This window comes from Panthera tigris, chromosome A2, assembly GCF_018350195.1.
Source record: "Panthera tigris isolate Pti1 chromosome A2, P.tigris_Pti1_mat1.1, whole genome shotgun sequence".
Lineage (NCBI taxonomy): Eukaryota > Metazoa > Chordata > Mammalia > Carnivora > Felidae > Panthera > Panthera tigris.
Genome location: NC_056661.1, coordinates 60,862,089 through 60,880,769, shown reverse-complemented (window position 1 = coordinate 60,880,769; position 18,681 = coordinate 60,862,089). Strand labels below are relative to the sequence as shown.

The 18,681-nt window shown below is 61.4% G+C and overlaps 1 protein-coding gene across 6 annotated transcripts in view; it reads left to right on the top strand.

Moving 5' to 3' along the window:
- CAMK2B (calcium/calmodulin dependent protein kinase II beta) overlaps positions 1-18,681 on the top strand; it is an 82,072-nt gene that overhangs the window by 35,121 nt on the left and 28,270 nt on the right. For all 6 annotated transcript variants that reach the window (XM_042962795.1, XM_042962798.1, XM_042962794.1 and 3 more), the window contains exons 3-5: positions 9,794-9,853; positions 14,736-14,790; positions 17,887-17,952. In XM_042962795.1, coding sequence (XP_042818729.1) covers positions 9,794-9,853; positions 14,736-14,790; positions 17,887-17,952 — 181 coding nt within the window. The remainder of the gene's footprint in view (positions 1-9,793; positions 9,854-14,735; positions 14,791-17,886; positions 17,953-18,681) is intronic.

Genomic DNA, 18,681 nt, shown 5'->3' with positions numbered 1-18,681 from the left:
GGCCAGGCTGTGCCAGTGGGGGTCCTTTTGGACACCCTGGCCCATTCTGGGCGCCTTGCAGGTGATGAGGTGGAGAGCCTGGTCCTCCTGCTCGTTCTGGGGTTCAGTGATTCTGGGGTGTGGCTGCCTTTGTGAAAGCTGAGTCCATCCCAGGGGCTTTGGGACCTGCTGACCTGAGGCCTGAGTGGTGTCAGGCAGTCGCAGGGCTCACCCTCCTTGGGTTATGGAGGGTTGGGAGAGGGTGAGGAGGCTGGCCGGGGTTATAGGGAGGAGCTGTAGGCCTGTCTGCCGCTCCCCAAATCTGAAGGGGTCCTCCCCTCTATCCTGCCCGCCCCACATGCACCAAGAGCCCCCTGGAGGTGGGTGCAGGGTCAGAAAGGCCTTTTCTGGCCAGTGTGGCCGCAGCCTTCTGGCCCCAACCCTCCGGCTCAGCGGGTCTCAGAGGCCTTGCAGAGTCTGGGCCTCGCCTTTGAGCAGGACGGTGGCAGGCGAGCTGTGCAGCGTTTGGGGCCGTGCCCAAGTGTGGAAGGCACTCGGCCTCTGTTCACTGTCGAGAGCATGTCCCCGGGGTGGTGCCCAGGAAGCATCACAGGTGCTGTTGGGGGTGGGCTGTGATGAGACCCTGCCCAATAGCACCTGCGGTCTCCCAGGCTGTGGAAGGAAGCAGGAAAGGAGGTGGTCACTGGGGAGCTCCTATGTCACCATGCCCTACTGTTCTGGAAGTTGACAGTGACCCATTTCATGGTCACTGAAACTGAGGATTCCAAGGAAAGTCACTACTGGTGAGGGTGAGGGCCCTGCCTGAGGGTCATGGGCATAAGCAAACAGGATGCTGACCCTGGACGGTCAGGCAGACGGCAGCCTATATTACAGCGGCTCAGAGCCCAGGGGGGACATTGCATGTCACCCGGGCACGTGGGGCACACTTGGGAACAGTGTGAGCGGCCTGGGCTGTGGGAGGCAGGCTTCGCAGTGACAGGAGATGGGGTGTCCCTGGTCCCCGCTGTGGGACATGGTCAACTTCTAAGTGAATAATTGCTCTCTGGCAGGGGGTAGGAGGGCACCATGCCTGGCCTGCCTGGGGCAGTGGCCGTGGGGCAGGGGGACCTCACCTGGGAGCAGGGGGGGCAGGAAGCCCACAGCTAGGTGACATTGGACATTGGGGCCTCAGTTTCTGGCCTTGCTGCACAGCTGGGCTGCAGCTCCTGTTGGGTGGTGGCCCCCAGCCTGAGGAAGGAGTGAGGAAGGCCTCTGTGCATCAGGGGGTCAGCCGAAGGCCGGGAGGGTGGGCTCTGGGGGCCCAGCTGCCACACGGACCCACGTGGCCTGCAAACAGCTCAGAGGCCTTAGTGCTGCCGTGTGGGTGGGGCCCGGTGGCTTATCTTTGTCCCCATGGCAGCTGCAGGATGGCGAGGACGCCCTGGCGGGGTGGGGCAGCTGCCTGATGTTGGCACACTAATTGCTGGGTGCCCAGTTGCCGTTTTAAAACAAAACACGCACAGAAGTCTGCGATGGGAGCTTTCTTCATCTCTGTCACTCACGGGAAACACCACGAGGTGGGGGGCCCTCTGCTGCTGCTGCCCCCACTCGGGCTCAGGCTCCAGCCCCCTACCCTGTGTAGCCCAGCCGCACCCCCAGCCTCCCTGTGCCCCACACCCCATCTGAAAGTTGGGGCAACTGTAGCAGCCCTACCTTGTGGGAAGCCCCCGGCAGAGTCAGGGGTCTGTGCAGAGCAGACAGCAGGTGCTAATCTGGGGGGGACCAGCAGGACCCTGCGAGGCCTCTTGGGTTTGGCTGCCTTGTTCATGTGTCCCAGCCCCATGAGTCCCGTCAGCAGGCCCAAGCTGTGGAAGCCCCGACTTTGAATCCTTCCGGAAAGCAGTGTCCTCCCAACAGCCGATGGGATGTTGTTCCCGGGACGAGGCCGAGGTTGGAGACACCAGTGTCAGCAGGTGCTCAGAACTCACCCATATTCCATGACACGTCCTTCCCCAGGCCACCCAGCCCTCCCAGGGACTCTGGAGGTGTGAATGCCCAGGACAGAGGCTCAGAGCCACTGGGTTGCCGGGCCAGTTTCCCTGGCCGCGGTGCGTGGGACCTTGAGAACTTAGGACACGAGAGTTCCAGGGTTGATGTTTGGAACACTGTTTGGCCTGTGTGCAGAGTGATGTGTGATGTGGGTATCCGTGGGCCTCCTGAGGTTCTAGAAAGCTCCCTGTTGAGGTGTGATAGTACAGGTGTGGAGATGGGTGGCAGTGAAGGGGAGGAGCCTCCCAAAGGTGTCCCAGGGCCTAGTGCAGCCAGTCCCCTGGGGCACACATTCTTCCTGCCTCCCAAGAACAGAAGCCACTGGCTAGGAGAATGGGGACACCTGCCAGGATGTCTCCTTTGGTGGGACGGGAGGAGGGAAGTGGGAAAAACAGCCCAGGTGCCCAGCTCTGCAGGGCACGATGGGGGAGGGGTGGAAGTGGGGGCTGTGGGCTGGGGTCTCCTCTCTGTCGAGGCCTCTCTTGGGACCTCCCCACCCTTTGCACACGTAGGAAATGGGCTCAGAGCGAGGCCTGGCCTGGTTCAGGGCCCCAGGTCCAGCATCCCCGTGGCCACCAGAAGCTGGCACACAGGCAGTCCCCCAGCTTGGTGATACTGGTCTGGGTTCATTGCTGGTTTGCTCTGGAGGGAGCAGAAGCCTGAGCAGCCCCAGGCCCTGCGGAGTCCCAGGCTGGGTGCAGGGTGCGACCAGGGAGCTGCTCCCCCCCCACCAAAGGCTGTGGCTCCCCCCAAGTCACCTGAGGTGGTCAGCACCCGGCATCCTCCCAGGGGCTCTGTCTCTGGCTGGTGCATGGCCCCCAGCCAACAACAAGGCAGCCCCGTGACTTTGCCCACCGCTGTGTGTGGCCCACCCAGCACTGTTCCGTGTCTCCCTCTGGGGCCAGACCACACACACACTCCCACACTCTACAGCCCAAGGGCGGGCCATTTTCCTTTCCTGGGACCTCGGTGGACCTTCCTGTGTCCATGCAGAAGTGGATGGTGACCCTGAGGCAGGGGCCTGACCTTGACACAGATCCCCACAAGCTCTGTCCAGGAGCTGCTGGATTTGGTGGGGCATCCTGGGCAGCAGCTGCCGTGGCCTATGACCTCAGCCAGACGTGTCCCAGCCTCCTGGCCCTGCTGTCCCTGCATCCCCAGGCCATCCTCCAGGTGGGGGGAGGGGGGCCAAGGAGGCCAATGGACCCCTGTGCTGGCGGGGCTCCCCAGTGAACACAGCCTGCCTGTCCTGTCCCAGGAGTCCTTGGGGGTCCAGCGGCCGCCCTCTGAGCCCCCGCTGCCTGCCGGGCTGTGTGGACTTTCCCTGTGAGATTTCATGTTCCATCCAGTACGACTGGCAGCTGTTCCCTACTTCCCAAGAGGTGGCCTCATCCGTCCAGTCCCGGGCCAAGCCTGGGGAGGCTGCTGGCAGCTCCTCCCACCAGGTGGGCCCGTTTCCCCCTCCATCCCTCCTCCACCCGCTCCACTGCCTCGAGGGTGTCCTTCTGCCCGCCACAGCTCTGCTGCTGCTCCTGGCAGCTGGCAAGGGGCCAGGCGCCCACCCACGTCCCTCCTGTCCTCCTTCTCCTTGCGCCCTCATCTCTGCTCTGAGTCACCCACAGCCAGGGAGCAGGTGGGGATGGGGCGGGGGTGGGAAGTATGGTGGATGGTGTCAGGGCTGGGGGGGCTGCGTCCCTGAGGGGGCCTTGAGGAGCCCCCAGCCTGGAGTCGAGTCCTGGCCTTGGGGACACTGAGTGTCTCTGTGCACCTGTTTCCTGGACCCTGACTGCCGCTCACACTGCGGGGCCCACGAATGTCCTCTCCCACTTTGGGAGCACCCTCCCACTGCCCTCAGCCTCCTGACTCAGCTTGGGGTGCCCCCACCTAGGGGGGACCCCGCCTGGGGGAGAAGACCCCACCTGGGGAGATCCCTCCTGGGGGACCCTGTCATGGGGACTCCCCACTTGGGGTCCTTCGTGTGTGCCATGGCCAGGGCCGTGTGGTGGGTGGGGAGCTGGCTTCCGTCCCCCACTGCCATTCCTCGGGGTGCTGTTGTGAAATGGTGAAGGCCCGTCGTGTATGTGGCACAGGCAGTGCCCGAGTGTGGCTGTGTGGCAGGCGCCTGTCTCTTCTTGCCCCTGGGGCCCCTGTCCATCTCCCTCATGGTGGTGGGTCTCCAGCAGGGCCCAGTGACTGCCCTGAGCAGCCCCTGCCTCTTCCTCGCTCCTGGGGGCTGCTGGGGTCTGGAATCTGCTGTCCCCGCGTGGGGTGTGCAGGGCTCTGCTGCAGCCCCCCCCCTTCCTGGCCCCCAGCCCCCAGCTCGGGGGCACCACGGGGGCAGCACGGGCCTGGCACACAGGGTGCGGTGGAATCAGCCAGGGGGCTGGCATCCGTGTCGTTGGATTTCGGGCAGCCGGCAGCAGGGGACGACTGCCCAGTCAGTGTGTCAGTTTGGCTTTGCTCTGTGTGACGCGCTCTCCCGAGGACATGAAGGAACGCTGTGCTTCATCGCTGGGGTGCTCCTCCTCTGCCAGCGCGGCCCAGTGCTCTCCTCACGGGAGCAAACGCTCCAGGACTGGCCCGCACGCACTTGGGCTTGTCTCCGCGTAGGACGTGGGAGCATTTACAAGGTGAGACGGCTGAGCCCAGGAGTCCCCTGCAGGGTTCTGCGTCAGAAGCTGTGAGAATCGCATCTTGCCCCACGAACGCACATTCCTCCAGAACCTCCCTCTGGTGTGGGGTCCCCCTCCAGACTCTCGCGCGCGGCATCAGGGCCTCCTCTGTCCCCAGGGCTCACGGCACTGCTGCACCTGCTCCCTGTGACCCGGGAGCTGTGTGTGTCCCCAGGATGCAGTCAGAGCTGGCCTCGGGTCCTCAGGTGGGAAAAGGGCAGAGGGACTGGGGTTCCCAGAAGCTGGGGGTGCTTGGCCTATTCCCTCACTCCATGCTCCCCCTTCTGTCCCCATCCTGTTTAGAAGTCACCCCCAGACCCTCCCCTGGAACATGACCTCAAAGTGCAGTTCCTGGAGGTGCATGCGTGGAGTTGATGCAGGCGAGTCTGACATGGAAGACTGGAGAGAGGGGGCCGCACGTGTGGGGTGTCAGTGGGGCAGATTCCTGGGGTTCTCTCAACCCACAAGCTGCACAATGGGTACTGTATTTGTTCTATGACATGTGCTGTCATTCCATAACAAAATGCTAACCTCTGTGGCCGAGGCAGTGGGGCTCCAAGCAGCAGGTGCTAGGCCTCAGGGCAACTCCGGGTGCCCTGGACACTCAGGACACCTGGCCACAGCCCTGGGGGGACCCTGTCGAGCTTTGTGCCTGGTCTCAAGGCTGGCCTGGTCACTCAGATGCTTCAGGCCCCACAGCCCTGGCCGGTGCCTAGTGAGCCCCTCCTGGGGTAGCTTGCTGTCTGCCTGGCCAGGAAGTCCCTGCGGTGAGCATGGTCAGGAGCGGGGCAGGGCCCTGGGCAGGGCATCTCAGGGCTGGTTCAGGGTGGCTGGCCCATCCCACATCCTGCTGCCTGCAGGAGGGATGGCCTGCAGGTGTCCTTCAAGGCTCCAGCTGACGGTTTAGAGCCGGCCGGGCTTCTGGTGAACCCGACTGGCTTAAATTTGACTCACGTCCCTATGTCCAAGATGGGGTTTAGGACATTCATCTGGAAGGTAAGAAACAACTTTCCCAACATTGTGGGAAGAAATCAAAGGCCGTGGGCAGGGTTAGGAGGTTGGCTTTTCTCCCACGGCTGCCTGCCTGTCCTGGACGGTCCATTCACTTCAGGGTGGGTGTCCCCATGGCCGGTTTTCACGATGTGCCCTCGTTGCATTAGTGGCTTTGTGCCTGTTGGAAACAGGATCAAACCCTTTTATAAAAACAATATTTTGGGGCACCTGAGTGGCTCAGTCGGTTAAGCATCCAGCTTCAGCTCAGGTCATGATCTCATGGTTCGTGAGTTCGAGCCCCGCGTTGCGCTCTGGGCTGACAGCTCAGAGCCTGGAGCCTGCTTTGGATTCTGTGTCTCCCTCTGTCTGCTCCTCCCCTGCTTGCACTCTGTCGCTCGCATTGTCTCAAAAATAAATAAACAAACAAACAAAAAACAATATTTTGCCTAATTATGAAAGTAACAAGATTGTTGTCGACGTCGGGGAGACTATAAGCCCGTAATTCTGCCTCCTGGGGGGCCGTGCTGTTACTGACTGGATGTGGCATGCGCACTGGGGCTCTCCTGCATCGCGTGTTGTCACTGGCGTGGCATCAGGCCTCTCCTGGCCCCGTGTTGCTGACCTGATCCTGAAGGGGGCCAGCCAGGAGGGTCGGACACCTGCTGTGGCCATGGGGTGGACCACTGGCATGTGGGCCCGGGCAGGCAAGCTTCCTCTCCTGGCCACACGAATAATTTATCTGCCCAGATGCGCCCAGGAGCCAGTCCGTCTTGTGGATGGAGCTGTGCCCTTGGAGACAGCTTTCAGTAATGAAATGCAGCCTCTGAGTTACCTACTTCCCACAGGTGGGTTCCCACCTGCATTTTCCTCCTGATTTTTATGTCTGACCCAAATCTGGCATTTTTTTCCAGAGGGAACTGCCCCAGCTCCCACCACCCTAACCCTCCCGAGCTCTCCCTGCCCCGAGCTTTGCTCTGGCCCACCCACACGTGGACTGGCTTCTGAGCTGCATCCACATTTGGGGGGTGAGGTTAGCTCAAACATTACTGGGACAGTTGGAAAACCAGGATGTGGACTGTAGGTTAGATTCGAGGTCTGCACCGGTGTTCGACCTGCTGCATGGGGTGTGCACGGGGTGCGTGCGCTGAGATTATGCAGCACGACGTCCTTGCTCTTACACACACACCGTGCACACCTTGTGTCCCCTGGTAAAAGGATGCCTAGTGTGGCTTCTGTCAAACCCTCAGAAAAAGTAAGCGTGTGCACACGGAAAGACCAATCATACAAATGTGCATTTTCTGAGGACTTCACTGTTTGCAACTTTTCTCTAGGGTTGAAAAATGTTCAGCATAGTAACTTAAGAGAAAATCCTATAGGGGCATCTGGGGGCACAGTCGGTTAAGCGTCCAACTCTTGGTTTCGGCTCAGGTCATGATCTCACATTCATGAGTTCAAGCCCTATGTCAGGCTCTGCTGACAGTGTGGAGCCGGCTTGGGACTCTTTCTCCCTCGCTGTGTCCCCCTCCCTCACTCATGCTCTGTTTTTCTCAAAATAAAATACACTTAAAAAAAAGAAAAAGAGAGGCGCCTGGGTGGCTCAGTTAGTTGAGCGTCCAACTTTGGCTCAGGTCATGATCTCACAGTTTGTGAGTTCGAGCCCCGCGTCGGGCTCTGTGCTGACAGCTCAGAGCCTGCCTGTAGCCTGTTTTAGATTCTGTCACCTTCTCTCTCTGCCCCTCCTCACTTGTGCTCTGTCTCTCTGTCTCTCAAAAATAAATAAATAAATGTAAAAAAACAAAATAAAAAAAAGAAAAAGAAAACCCTATGAAAGACAACACAAAGCCATGATGCACCCCCAGCCCCCGTCAGCCCTCCCACTGGCCTGAGGGGGAGCGAGCTCCTGGCTGTGGCCACAGCCCCTTCCCCGCTGCCCTCCAGAGGTGGGCCTCAGGTCCAGGGAGCCCCAGCCCGAGTTCTGTTATCGCTGCCTCATTTTGAGCCGCACACAGACTGGGGAGTGGAATCCATGCTGCGTGTGTTCTGTTACAAGCATGTTTGATTCATCCCCCCAGTGGTGATGCCTGGACTGCTTCCAGTGCCCGCTGTCTGTGGGTAGGTGCTCAGCTCCCGCCAGGGCTCGCTGGGTGTGGACATGAGGGAGGGAGTGGGGGGCAGGGTCTGTCCCTGTGGTTCCGCCAGCGTCGCCCCAGGGCTGGGCGCCCGGCCGGGCAGGTGGGTGCCAGGTGGGCAGGGCAGGGCGGTGTTAGCATCTCTGGAGGCTTGAGTGCTGAGAGAGGGGAGGGCCGGCTGGACCTGAGTTGTTCCCAGAGGTGTCTGTCTACGGGCGTGACCGTCCCGCTCAGGAAAGACACTTGCGTGTTTGCAGGTGTGTCCGTGTTCAGGACTGTCCTGCCCCTCCAGGCTCCCCACTGTCGCATGGCCCAGGGCCTGGCAGGTCTGAGGAGGCCTGCACAGCGGCCTTCCTGCCTCCAAGGACCCTGTGTACTTAGCCCGTTAACTGCGCCCTGCAGGCGGGTGCTGCCTGGAGTCCTGGTGAATCAGGCAGTTGTCTGGCATGGTCGTGTGCTCCCCAGACCCTTGCTCTGAGGGGCTCAGCATGTACAGGGCTGGAGTGGGGGGTCAGGACCCCTGGTCCCCCCGGCCCCCCCTCCCCAGTCACGTCCCACACTGAGACAGCTGCCATCCTGAACTTGGAAACCCCTTGCCTTTCTTGATGGTTAGGCCACACGTGTGTGCCCAGTGACCTGTGCGTGTTGACCTCGGTGAATAAAAGTGCATTGTGAGTCTTCTTTTATAAGTGGCTTTTTCACTCAGCCTGGTGTTGGGGTGGTGTGCACATGTTGATGTGTGTTGTGTGACTGTAGCCACATTGATGCTGCATTCTCTAGACAATGGAAACATGGGTTTTTCCAGTATTTTGCTATTGAAATCTCCATTAACTTTAAAATTTTTTCTGGTAACGTCTGTTTGTCTGAAATAGAACATTTCTTTTCTATTTTATTTTATTTTTATTTTTTTAATGTTTATTTTTGAGAGAGAGACAGGGCGCAGGCAGGGGAGAGGCAGAGAGAGGGGGAGACACAGAATCCGAAGCAGGCCCCAGGCTCCGAGCTGTCAGCACAGAGCACGATGTGGGGCTCGAACCCATGAACCGCGAGATCCTGACCTGAGCCGAAGTCAGATGCTTAACCGACTGAGCTGCCCAGGCGCCCTTTTATATTTTTATTTTTAACTTTATTTTTATTTTAGAGAGAGAGTACGCACAATTGAGGGAGAGGGGCAGAGAGAGAGAGAGAATCTTAAGCAGGCTCCACGTTCAGTGTGGAGCCTGACTCATAGTTTGATCACACCACCCTGGGATTGTGACCTGAGCCAAAACCAAGAGTCAGATGCTCAACGGACTGAACCCCAGGCGCCCTGAAATAGAACATTTCTGATGAACTGCCTAGCCCTTAGAGGGGCAGCCTCTGGAATTGAAGCCCTGGCTGTGAGTTGGGGGGGTGGGCAGGGAGGGCTCCCAGGGGCTCGTTCTGGCTGCTTCTTGCCCATGGCGAGCTCCCCCTGGGCCTGGACTCAGCTTCCATGGCAGCGTCAACACACCTTGGCCATCACAGTCCCGGGCCTGTGTTCTGGGGATCTGTGCAGCCCCAGATGGTCCCTGAAATCCTGCCGAGGCCCACGCTGACCCCAACGGTGGACAGCGTCGCCCCGCCAGCCCCACGGCCGCCGCTGAAGAGCACACTGGACTTTAGTGGAGGCTCCGCAGAGTTTGGAATTAGGACAAACAAGTGAAGGATGAAATTGGTGCCCTCAGTTCCGTACTTCTCTTCCTGAACCACCTGGGGCTCCCGCCTCCGCCCGCAGCCTCGAGCTGGAAACACCTGGCAGCCTCTTCCTGCCCCAGCGCTGCCACAGGACCCCTGCGGGGACAGGGGCACAACCTGACACGTCCCCTCTGCGGGCAGAAGGCGGTGGCATGTCCTCACCGTCAAGAGTGTGTCCGGCACCCGGCCGTCTCTGCAGTGCCGGGCATAGGCTGCTGGGGCACAAGGTTATACCGTGTTGCTTTCTGTCCCCAGATCACCAGAAGCTGGAGAGAGAGGCTCGAATCTGCCGCCTTCTGAAGCATTCCAACATTGGTGAGCAGCCCCCTGAGGGGCCGGGAACCCCCTCTCTACTCCTCCAGCCAGCAGCCTTCCTCCCCCAACGATCGGACTTGCAGAGTCACCAGAAGGTCCCCTTTTGCTTCTCTATAGACGTGTCCTACCCTGAGGCCCCCGGAAACGTCAGATTCTGGGGGTTCGGGGCAGCCCCTTGCAGGAGCTCTGCCTGGACAGGTCCCCTCCCCTCGCTCTGTAACCCTGAGTTGTGTGTGATTCTGGTGAGAACATTCTGTGGCTTCAGGAGAGCCACGAGGCAGCCCGATTAAAAAGAAAAACATTGGGAAGCCAAACATCTCTGAGACCATAGCAGGCACAGTCCTGGCCCGAGGTCCAAGGTCTGGTTCTGGAGAACCGCTGCCGACCCCTGCCAGTCTCTGGTGCTGTGACCTGGGGCGTTGATTCCGGCAGGGGCGCAGAGCCCAGGGAGCCTGGGGGAACGGACACCCTTTGCCCTGCAAGCCCAGATCATGTCCCCTGTGAGTGGTATGGCTGTAGGGGCCGCAGACCCTGGAGTCAGCTGGCCACTCGATCGCCACTCCTTCACCAGTGTGGCTCGAGTGTGGCCTCTGCTTACTGCTCTGTGGAGCAGGGATGTGTGTGCACCTGCCTGTCCTTTCCCGAGTCTGGCCCTTTAGGGAGTTGGAGCTCCCTCTGGGATACAGCCAGAAGGCACGGAGGGGACTCTGGGTGTGCCACCTCAGGGACACCCAGGAGCTTGTCAGGGTGGAGTCCTGGGCCCCTCCTGCCATGATTCTGGTTCAGTTGTTCCAGGACAGGGCCCAGGACTCTGTAAGAACAGCAGGTGGTGAGGGGCAGCCAGTTTGGGAACCATCCCCAGACCAGGCCCTCAGCCTTGTAGAGGCCCAAGAGGCCCTGGGAAGCCTCGCCAGGCCTTAGGGCTGGTCCTGGGGGCCCTCCGCCACTGGTTGTGGCTCTGCAGGGTGTTAGGTCTCTCCAGCTGGCCCGGACCAGTGGGAGGGGTGGGGAGGCAAATCCCCCCACGTCCCGGGCAGCCCCTGTGCCCCTGTGCCCGTGGGCTCCTGCAGCCCTGGGCCTGGGCCCGTGTGCTTTTACTTCCAGATTCTCAAGGTCCGGCCCGGACCAGTGGGAGGGGTGGGGAGGCAAATCCCCCCACTTCCCGGGCAGACCCTGTGCCCCTGTGCCCGTGGGCTCCTGCAGCCCTGGGCCTGGGCCCGTGTGCTTTTACTTCCAGATTCTCAAGGTGAGTGTGTTGGACCCACTGGCATGCAGGGTCCCGCCCCACCACCAGGAAGCCTGATTCGGGCCTGGGGCGGCCCAGGAATGGGGACTTTCACCAGCCTGTCAAGTGATTGTGACGCAGGCGTCCACAGGGACCCCAGCCCAGTCCTCACTGACAGAGGGTAGGGGATGTTTGGGCGAGTGGTGGGCTTCAGCCCGATCTCCCACCACCCCAGCTGTTGTCCTCTGTGTACCTGGGCCAGATGCCAGGCACTTCTCTCCCTCTGTCCTCGTTCTCCTGGTAGATAGCACCACCCTGCCAACTCTACTCACACCCCTTCCTTGCCAGCGCCTCCCCTGCATCCTCTGAGCACCAGCTGAGGGCAGGTCGCCACTCTGAGCAATTTTCACGAATCCCCTCTTAAGAAGGGAGGACCCAGGTGTTCTTCCGGTTGGTGTTCTGAGACACTTCACAAGATGTCGCCCTGCCCTGCCTGGATGCCCCATGTTGTTCCTGGTCAGTTCTGATCAGTCCCGGAAGTCCTCATAGCAGCTTTATTTCCAGAACACAGGGCAGAACTGTGCAGAGGGAACACTCCAGAACATGGGGGAGTCAGAGCTGAGCCCATGGTGCAGAGGGAACATTCCAGAACATGGGGGAGGCCGGGCTGAGACAGGACAGGTTAAGCTAGAACATTCCAGAAACTGGGGAGGCTGGGCTGAGATGCGTGCAGAGGGAACATTCCAGAACAGACAGACACAGGGTGAGACTGGGTGCCGTGGGAACATTCCAGAACACAGGGAGTTAAGGCTGAGACAGGTTCATCTGGAACATTCCAGAACAGGCTGATGGAGGGCTGACACTGGGGTGCAGATGGAATATTCCAGAATAGGTAGATGCATGGCTGAGACTGGGGAGAGGCCCTCTGAGGGATAGTGGGACAGACTTCCAAGGGGAGGTGAGGGGAGCACCTTGCTCCCTGGCCTGGGTCTGCCCAGCCCCACCCTAGACAGAAGTGCACCTGGCCCCTGGGAGAGGAAGCCTGGTGCAGGGCAGGGGCTCTGAGAGGGGCTCCCCTTCCTGTGCCCGCTTACTCAGGGAGTAGTCATGTCCAGGGTGTGGGGACGACAGGGAAGGGAAGGAGAGGGAAGGAGCCTCAGTTTCCCCATCTGTAAAGTGGGGAGTGCCCAGCAGGCCCTGGGATGAGTCAGGTGGAGAGCAGGTGCAGTGTTGAGGCCCTTCTTTGTGGAGCTGGGGGCTTTGGGGAGGCTGGGGGAAGGCTGAAGGGAGACAGCCTCCCCTCTACACATTGACCCTTTCTCCTCGGGCCTGGTTTCTGGGGTTAGAACTGAGTTCCTTTGCTGGGTGGTTCACCCCTGATCTGGGCAGGTGGGGGCCATGGAGGACAGTGCGCTGTGAGGGCTCCCTGCCTGGACAGGGGGGAGGAGATAGGTTTCCAGGGTCCGGATCCTGGGGCCCGCAGCTCATGATGTTACACATCTGGGCTGGGCCTTCCCACCTCAGCACAGGGGTCCAGGGAGGGGGTCCAGAGCCTGCCTGGGAGGGTGGCAGGACCCCCTGAGAGTCCCCTGGTCTGGAGGTGCCGGGCCCCAGCGAGGGGAGCATCCTGGGTGCATCCCCCGGCCCTCCGTGTCCAAGCACAGTTTCTAGATGCCGTCGACTTTCTTGTCACCGTGCACCCTGCTCAGTGTTGTTTACGTGCTGTTTTTAAGAGGATTCAGTGACGGTTCTCTCTTTACTTAGTTCTGTCACAAGTCAGTCTGATTTTTCTAAACCATTAAAATATTTTTTGCACATTAAAAATGTTTTTAAAAAAAGAGTGTCCACGTGCACACAGTCTGCACTCCACACGGAGCCCCTCCAGTGTCTCCCGGGCAAGGAGGCGGGACCCCCTCTCAGCGGCACTGGGGGGCAGTACCACCCAGCTTTATGGACCCCTGGCCCCCCCACCCAGGGAAGGACAAGAAGGACCCCAGGAATGTCCCTCAGTGGGCGCTGCCTTCAGGGGCCCCCAGGCCTCTCTCTCCGCTTGGAGCTTAGTGGGGGTGGTGGGGGGCAGAGGCGGCTGCTCAGGAGGCCCCTTGCTGAGTCCACGCCAGGAGTAGGTGAGCTCTTGTTCACCCCGCCTTTTTCACAGGAGGGTCTGGGGAGGAGGGTGCAGTGAGCAGGGCTCTGCTGTGTGTTGCAGAGAAGCAGGGCAGGCTGGTGGAGTGGGTCCTGGGCTGCTGTGTGGGCGGGAGGGAGGTCAGCAGGGGCTTCCCCGTAGTGGAGGCCCGAGGCCTCCCCATAGTCCCTGGGAAGGGTGACTGAGCCCAGGCAGCAGGCGGAGGCCATGGGCCCTGGAGGACCTGGCTTCATGAGTATGGTGAGGATGGAGGGGAAAAGGCTGGATGCTGGACCTCGAGTGGAGACACAGAGCCTGAAATGGAGGGCAGCCGCCCCCCTCCCCCCCCCCCCCGCCAAGCCAGCGTGTGGCCCCCTCCCCGGGGCCTGGACACCCCGACTGCTTGGGCCAGAGTCCACTCTTGGTGCTGGGCTTTGGCCCCTGTCAGCACCGCCGCGGCCGGCTCGGGCTTCCTGGCACGGAGACACGGCCTGGCCAGGCCCTGGGAGGATTGGAACCAAGGAGGGAGGAGGCCTGCAGGCTGTCAGGAACTAGGGCGGCAGCAGGGGCATGAGGGAGGGGCTGTGACCTGGGGGAAGGTGCTGTGCCCCACTCTTTGAGCACCACTGGCCTGCCCTGCCAGGAGAGGAGAGCAGCTCCCGGGGTTCCACGCCCCGGTCCCTGTACTGCTGGGAGCTGTGTGTACCTCTCGGGAGCTGTGTGTCTCCCAGCTGGTAGTTGAACCTCTCTGTGCAGCATCTCCCAGGCTGGCGCACCCACCGAGAGTGGCGTCTGCACGAGGCAGGCTTCCGGAGCACAGAGGGCGGAAGCTGGCACGTGAGGGGCCATGTGCACAATGGGCCATTCCTAGAAATGTGTGCCGTTCGGTGCTTGTGCGTCTCTAGCTGGACAGAGAGGACAGAGTGGTTGACGCCTGGGCTGAGAAGCACTAACTTGCTGTCCGCTCTCTGGCTCGCCCGTCAAACGCTAGTGGGCCCTCTGGCCAGCACACCCCGGGCTCGGGAGCACTCAGGCCGGGAGCACACGGGGCAGACCAGGCAGGAGGGGTAGGCCTGAACCCTGGGCCTGAGCTTTGGCCAGTGATGCCTCCCGGGGCTCCCCGAGCTTGTCCCGAGAGGCTGGCGATTGGGCCCCACTGTGCACCTCCCCTGTGAATGGCTCCTTTCCAGGGCCCGGTCCAGGGAGCCTCCACCCTGTGGCCCCATCCCTCCTGCTACTGTGTGCACCCTAGGCAGGAGTGGGGGGTTGCTGAGAGGGGCCTCAGTCTCCCTCTGGCAGGGGAAAGGGGACAGCAGACACCTAGTGGCCCCGTGGATGCCCTTGGGCTCTTCCCTGTAGCCTGCCCACCTGGGGGCGCCCCAGCCTCAGGCTGTGGGGAATCCGGGCCCTTGTCAGGATGGGTGGGCTTCCTCCATGCGGGAGGTGGGTCTGGGCAGGTGTGGAGGGGGTTTCAGTGGCAAGGGCGGGTCCCAGGCTGGGTGAGCCCCTCATGGCCTCTTCTGCCCCAACAGTGCGTCTCCACGACAGCATCTCTGAAGAGGGGTTCCACTACCTGGTCTTTGATCTGTAAGTGCCAGCTGGGGGGGGGGGCGCCCCACGGCTGCTCCTGGGGTGGGATCCGAGGCCTCCCCAGCCCCTGGAGGACAGGCCCCGACCCCCGGGCCCCTCCCTTCCCGCCAGCATCCCTGCCTCCTGTTTGCACCATCGGGTCCCGCAAGGGGGCGTCTGCCCGCTGGGTCCTCCTGGGGGCGTGCAGCAGCCGTGAGCCCATGTGTGCCCAGTGGCCGAGAGGGGAGGCTTCTGGGGCTCTGGCTGCCTCTCGCTTCCTGCTGCATTTAGGAGCAGTGAGCTCATCCCCATCCCTGACAGCTCCCACCGCACAGCTATATTTAGCGTCTGTGAGTCATTGTGTCTGGGGACCAGGGCCCTGGGTGGGCAGGGGCCGTAGGCTGTGGGCGGCTCCTAGTGGCCTCTGGACAGCCGCATGGCCAGAGTGCCTCCACGCAAAGAGCTGCTCCTCCCTCAAAGGACAGATGGGCCTGAGAGCTCTCAGCCTCCTCTGGGTCCTCCTGTCCCTGAAAGGGCTTGGTTACCTCTCAGTACCCCCGGTGGCCAGCACTGCCTGGGGACACAGCTGCCACTACCAGGCTGAGGCTGTGTCCCAGAAGTCTGTCCTGTGACCCCTGCAGAGGGGGCAGGCTTGCTGTCACCCGGTGTGCCCCAGACCCAGCCGGCTTCACCTGCCTCTTTTGCAGGGAATGTAGAGGCCACGGGGCTGGGGGGTGGCCTTGCCCAGGCCCTGGTGGCAGACGGGTGGGTGGGTGTGATTCAGGAGCAGATAAGGAGAGAGAGAATAGGGCACGGCATCCATGTGTGTGCATGTGCGTGTGTATGTAACTGCATGTGTGTGCATGCACATGTTAGAGGTTCTTATCTCTTGGCCCACACGACGGGAGGCCAGCAAGAAGCACTTGGCTGGTGTTTGTAGGGGGGTGGGGGAGGGGAAGGGCCTGGGCCCCGCATGCCTGCCCCACAGACCTCTGTGGTCTGCAAGCCTGCAGTGGTTCCTGACCCTGCTGAAGCCCCTGCTCTGGGGCACCCAGGATGCCCCTGGGCCTCAGGCAGCTGTTTCTGGGGCTGGCGGGGCGGGAGCAGAGAAGAATAGGGGCAGGCCCTGCCAGCACCCTCCACAACCCCCCCATCACACCGCAGACCCTCGACAGGTCCGTGGTGCCAGAATTGGGGAAGCACTTCGAGCCTGGGTTGGCATCACCTTCAGGAGGCCCCAAGTTTGGAGGCCGTATGGATTCAGGAGTTGATAGGTCTCCCCACTCCCACCCTGGGAATGTCACCAAGGCCTTGGGGACAGCTCAGAATCAGCCACGTTGTCCAGCTGCAGAAAGGGAGGACAGGAGGGGATGCCGGCCTCTGGATCAGGTCCTTTCTGGACAGCGTGAGATGCCACCCCCCCCACCCCCCACCCAGCCACCAGCTCCCTGCCCTGTGGCCCTGGAGCACGTGGCCCCAGGTGCCCATCAGCACAGACAGGCTCCAGTGGACACAGGGACTCAGAGGGCCTGTCCCCAGCCCTGGGTGAGGCTTCCTAGGGTGGCTCCCTGTGTTCCTGCTGGGTCCTGGCCGGTACCTGGTGGCTTTCTTGCCTTTGCTCTGTGTTTAGACTCTGGGTCTGCAGAGCCTGACCTTTTTGCCATGTGTGCAGAGAGATAACAAGGTCGCTTCTCCTAGGTTCTCGGGGTTCTGCCTCCCTTAGGTGGTCACCGGTTCTGAGTCTCAGGCTTTCCTGGTGGCAGAGTGGGGCCCTAAATGCTCCCACTCCCGGAGTCGTTGGAGTGGCCAGTGGGCTCGTGAGGCAGGCGTCTAGCTGGAGTGGGGGCATGCTAACACCCAGCATGTCCTGTTTTCATTTTTCTCCACTGTTAAAGGAGAGCCCAGCCATGACAGGGTCACCCGTCCAGCAGTGCCCCTGCCACAGGCCACAGCCCTGAGCACTGGGCACAATGACGAGGCCCGACGAGAGCAGAAATGCGGATGGAGAGCCCACAGCCCCCAGGGCCGGTGTGGCTGCAGAGGGTGGGAAGCCTGGGCAGAGTCCTTTGATGGACTCAGAGCCTGCTGAGCCGGGTGAGGGGCTCGGGCGAACCCAGGGATGGCTCCTCCCTGCTCCCTGTGTATGTGTCCCTCACCCCATTGTCATTACCTTTCTGCCCACACCATGTTTTCCAGCCCAAAAGACCCCAGGTTGTCTGGCATCTTTCTGGGTTCCCAGAGGCCCTGCAGGCAGTGGCTGCTGTCTGGGTATTCATCCAGATGGTAGGGCCTGAGGGACAGTCGCTGAGCAGGGACATGCAGACAGTGGCTGTGTGGGCAGAAATCCCACTCTCTTCCTAGACAGACTTTGAACACCTTGTGGTCTCACCCACCAGGGAGGCCAGGTCCACACACAGTCTCTTCTGGCCCCTTGCTCTGTGAAGAGACACATCTCTGGTTCTGGGGGACGTGAGGAATGAGCCAGATCTCTTCAGGTCTGGAATTAGAGTCACAAAGCCCAGGGAATATTGCAGAGGCCTGGCTCAAACTCCTGTGCTGCCCGCTATGCGAGCACCACTTAGATATCTGAGACTCGGTTTTCTGAGCATGATTGTGCTGTGTCCTGGAGCAGGGCTGCGAATGTCAAATCCTGCCACGTATAAGGACTCGGTAAGCTGTCAGTCCTAGGTGACAATAGGGTGAAGGTGGAAGTGGTGATAGTGGAATCCTCCTAGGAGGGAGGAGGAGGAGGAGGACGAGAAGGAGGAGGTGGGGGACGGGCAGGAGGAGGAGGAGGAAGGAGGGGAGGTGGGGAGGGGGAAGAGGAGGATAGGGAGGAGATGGAAGAAGAGGAGGAGGGGGAGGAGGAGGAAGAGGAAGAGGAGGGGGAGGAGGAGGAAGAGGATGAGTGGGCAGGGGGAGGAGGAGGGGGGAGGAAGAGAAGGAGGATGAGGTGAAGGAGGAGGAGGGGGAAGGAGGAGGAAGAGGACAAGGTGGAGGCAGAGGGGGAGGAGGAGGACGAGCCAGAGAAGTTGACATCAGCGGCTGTGACAGCGATGGAAGTGATGAGGGTGACTGGGTCTCCAGACTGACCTGTGTGTGCTCTGCCTGCAGGGTGACAGGTGGGGAGCTCTTCGAGGACATCGTGGCCAGAGAGTACTACAGTGAGGCGGATGCCAGGTGAGTGTGCAGCCCTCACTCCCCCTACCCTCTTCTCTTGCCAGCCCTGCCTCACCAGGCAGGCTGAGCAGGTTCCAAGAGCAGGGGGCAGTCGGCGTGTCCTCCCGCAGAGCGGAGGCGTGGCTGGAGTCCAGATCTCCTGGGGTAGGAGCGGGCCCACAGAGTGGGTGCTTTCCCTGGGTGGCTGGAAGGGAGAGAGTGGACGGCAGCGTGTGATGGTGGCCCCTCCTGGCCTCCCCAGGATGCCCTCCCTGCCTGTGGCCCATGGCTGGCACCCAGCAGGCCTTCCTCCAGGAGCTGGGCAGTTTCCAAACGCTTCTCCAAAGAAGGCAGGAAGCCCTTTCTGTGCCGTCCTCCCCGGGGCGCAGACAGGAAGGGAAGCAGGGGAGGATCGAGCCTCCGGGACACATCTGCAGGCTCTCCTTCGAGGGGCGGTGGGCAGCAAGCCAGGGCCCGTGTGGAGGAACGGAAGGACTTTGGCTCCTTCCCCGTGAAGCCTCCGTGCAGCCCCTGACAGCCCTTCCTGCTGGGGTCAGACCGCACAGCAGGTGAGGGGCCCGTTATCTGGGCACGCTGCTGGGGACTGCAGGGCCCTCCTCCCTGCAAGGCTGCGCCCCCACCCCCGCCCCGTGACCTGCTGTGGCCCATGCTGGTGGCCGCATGCCCCCTGAACCCTGACCGTGCATCTCAGCTTGAAGAGTGCTGAGGCCGCTCCCCTGCCACCCGCCC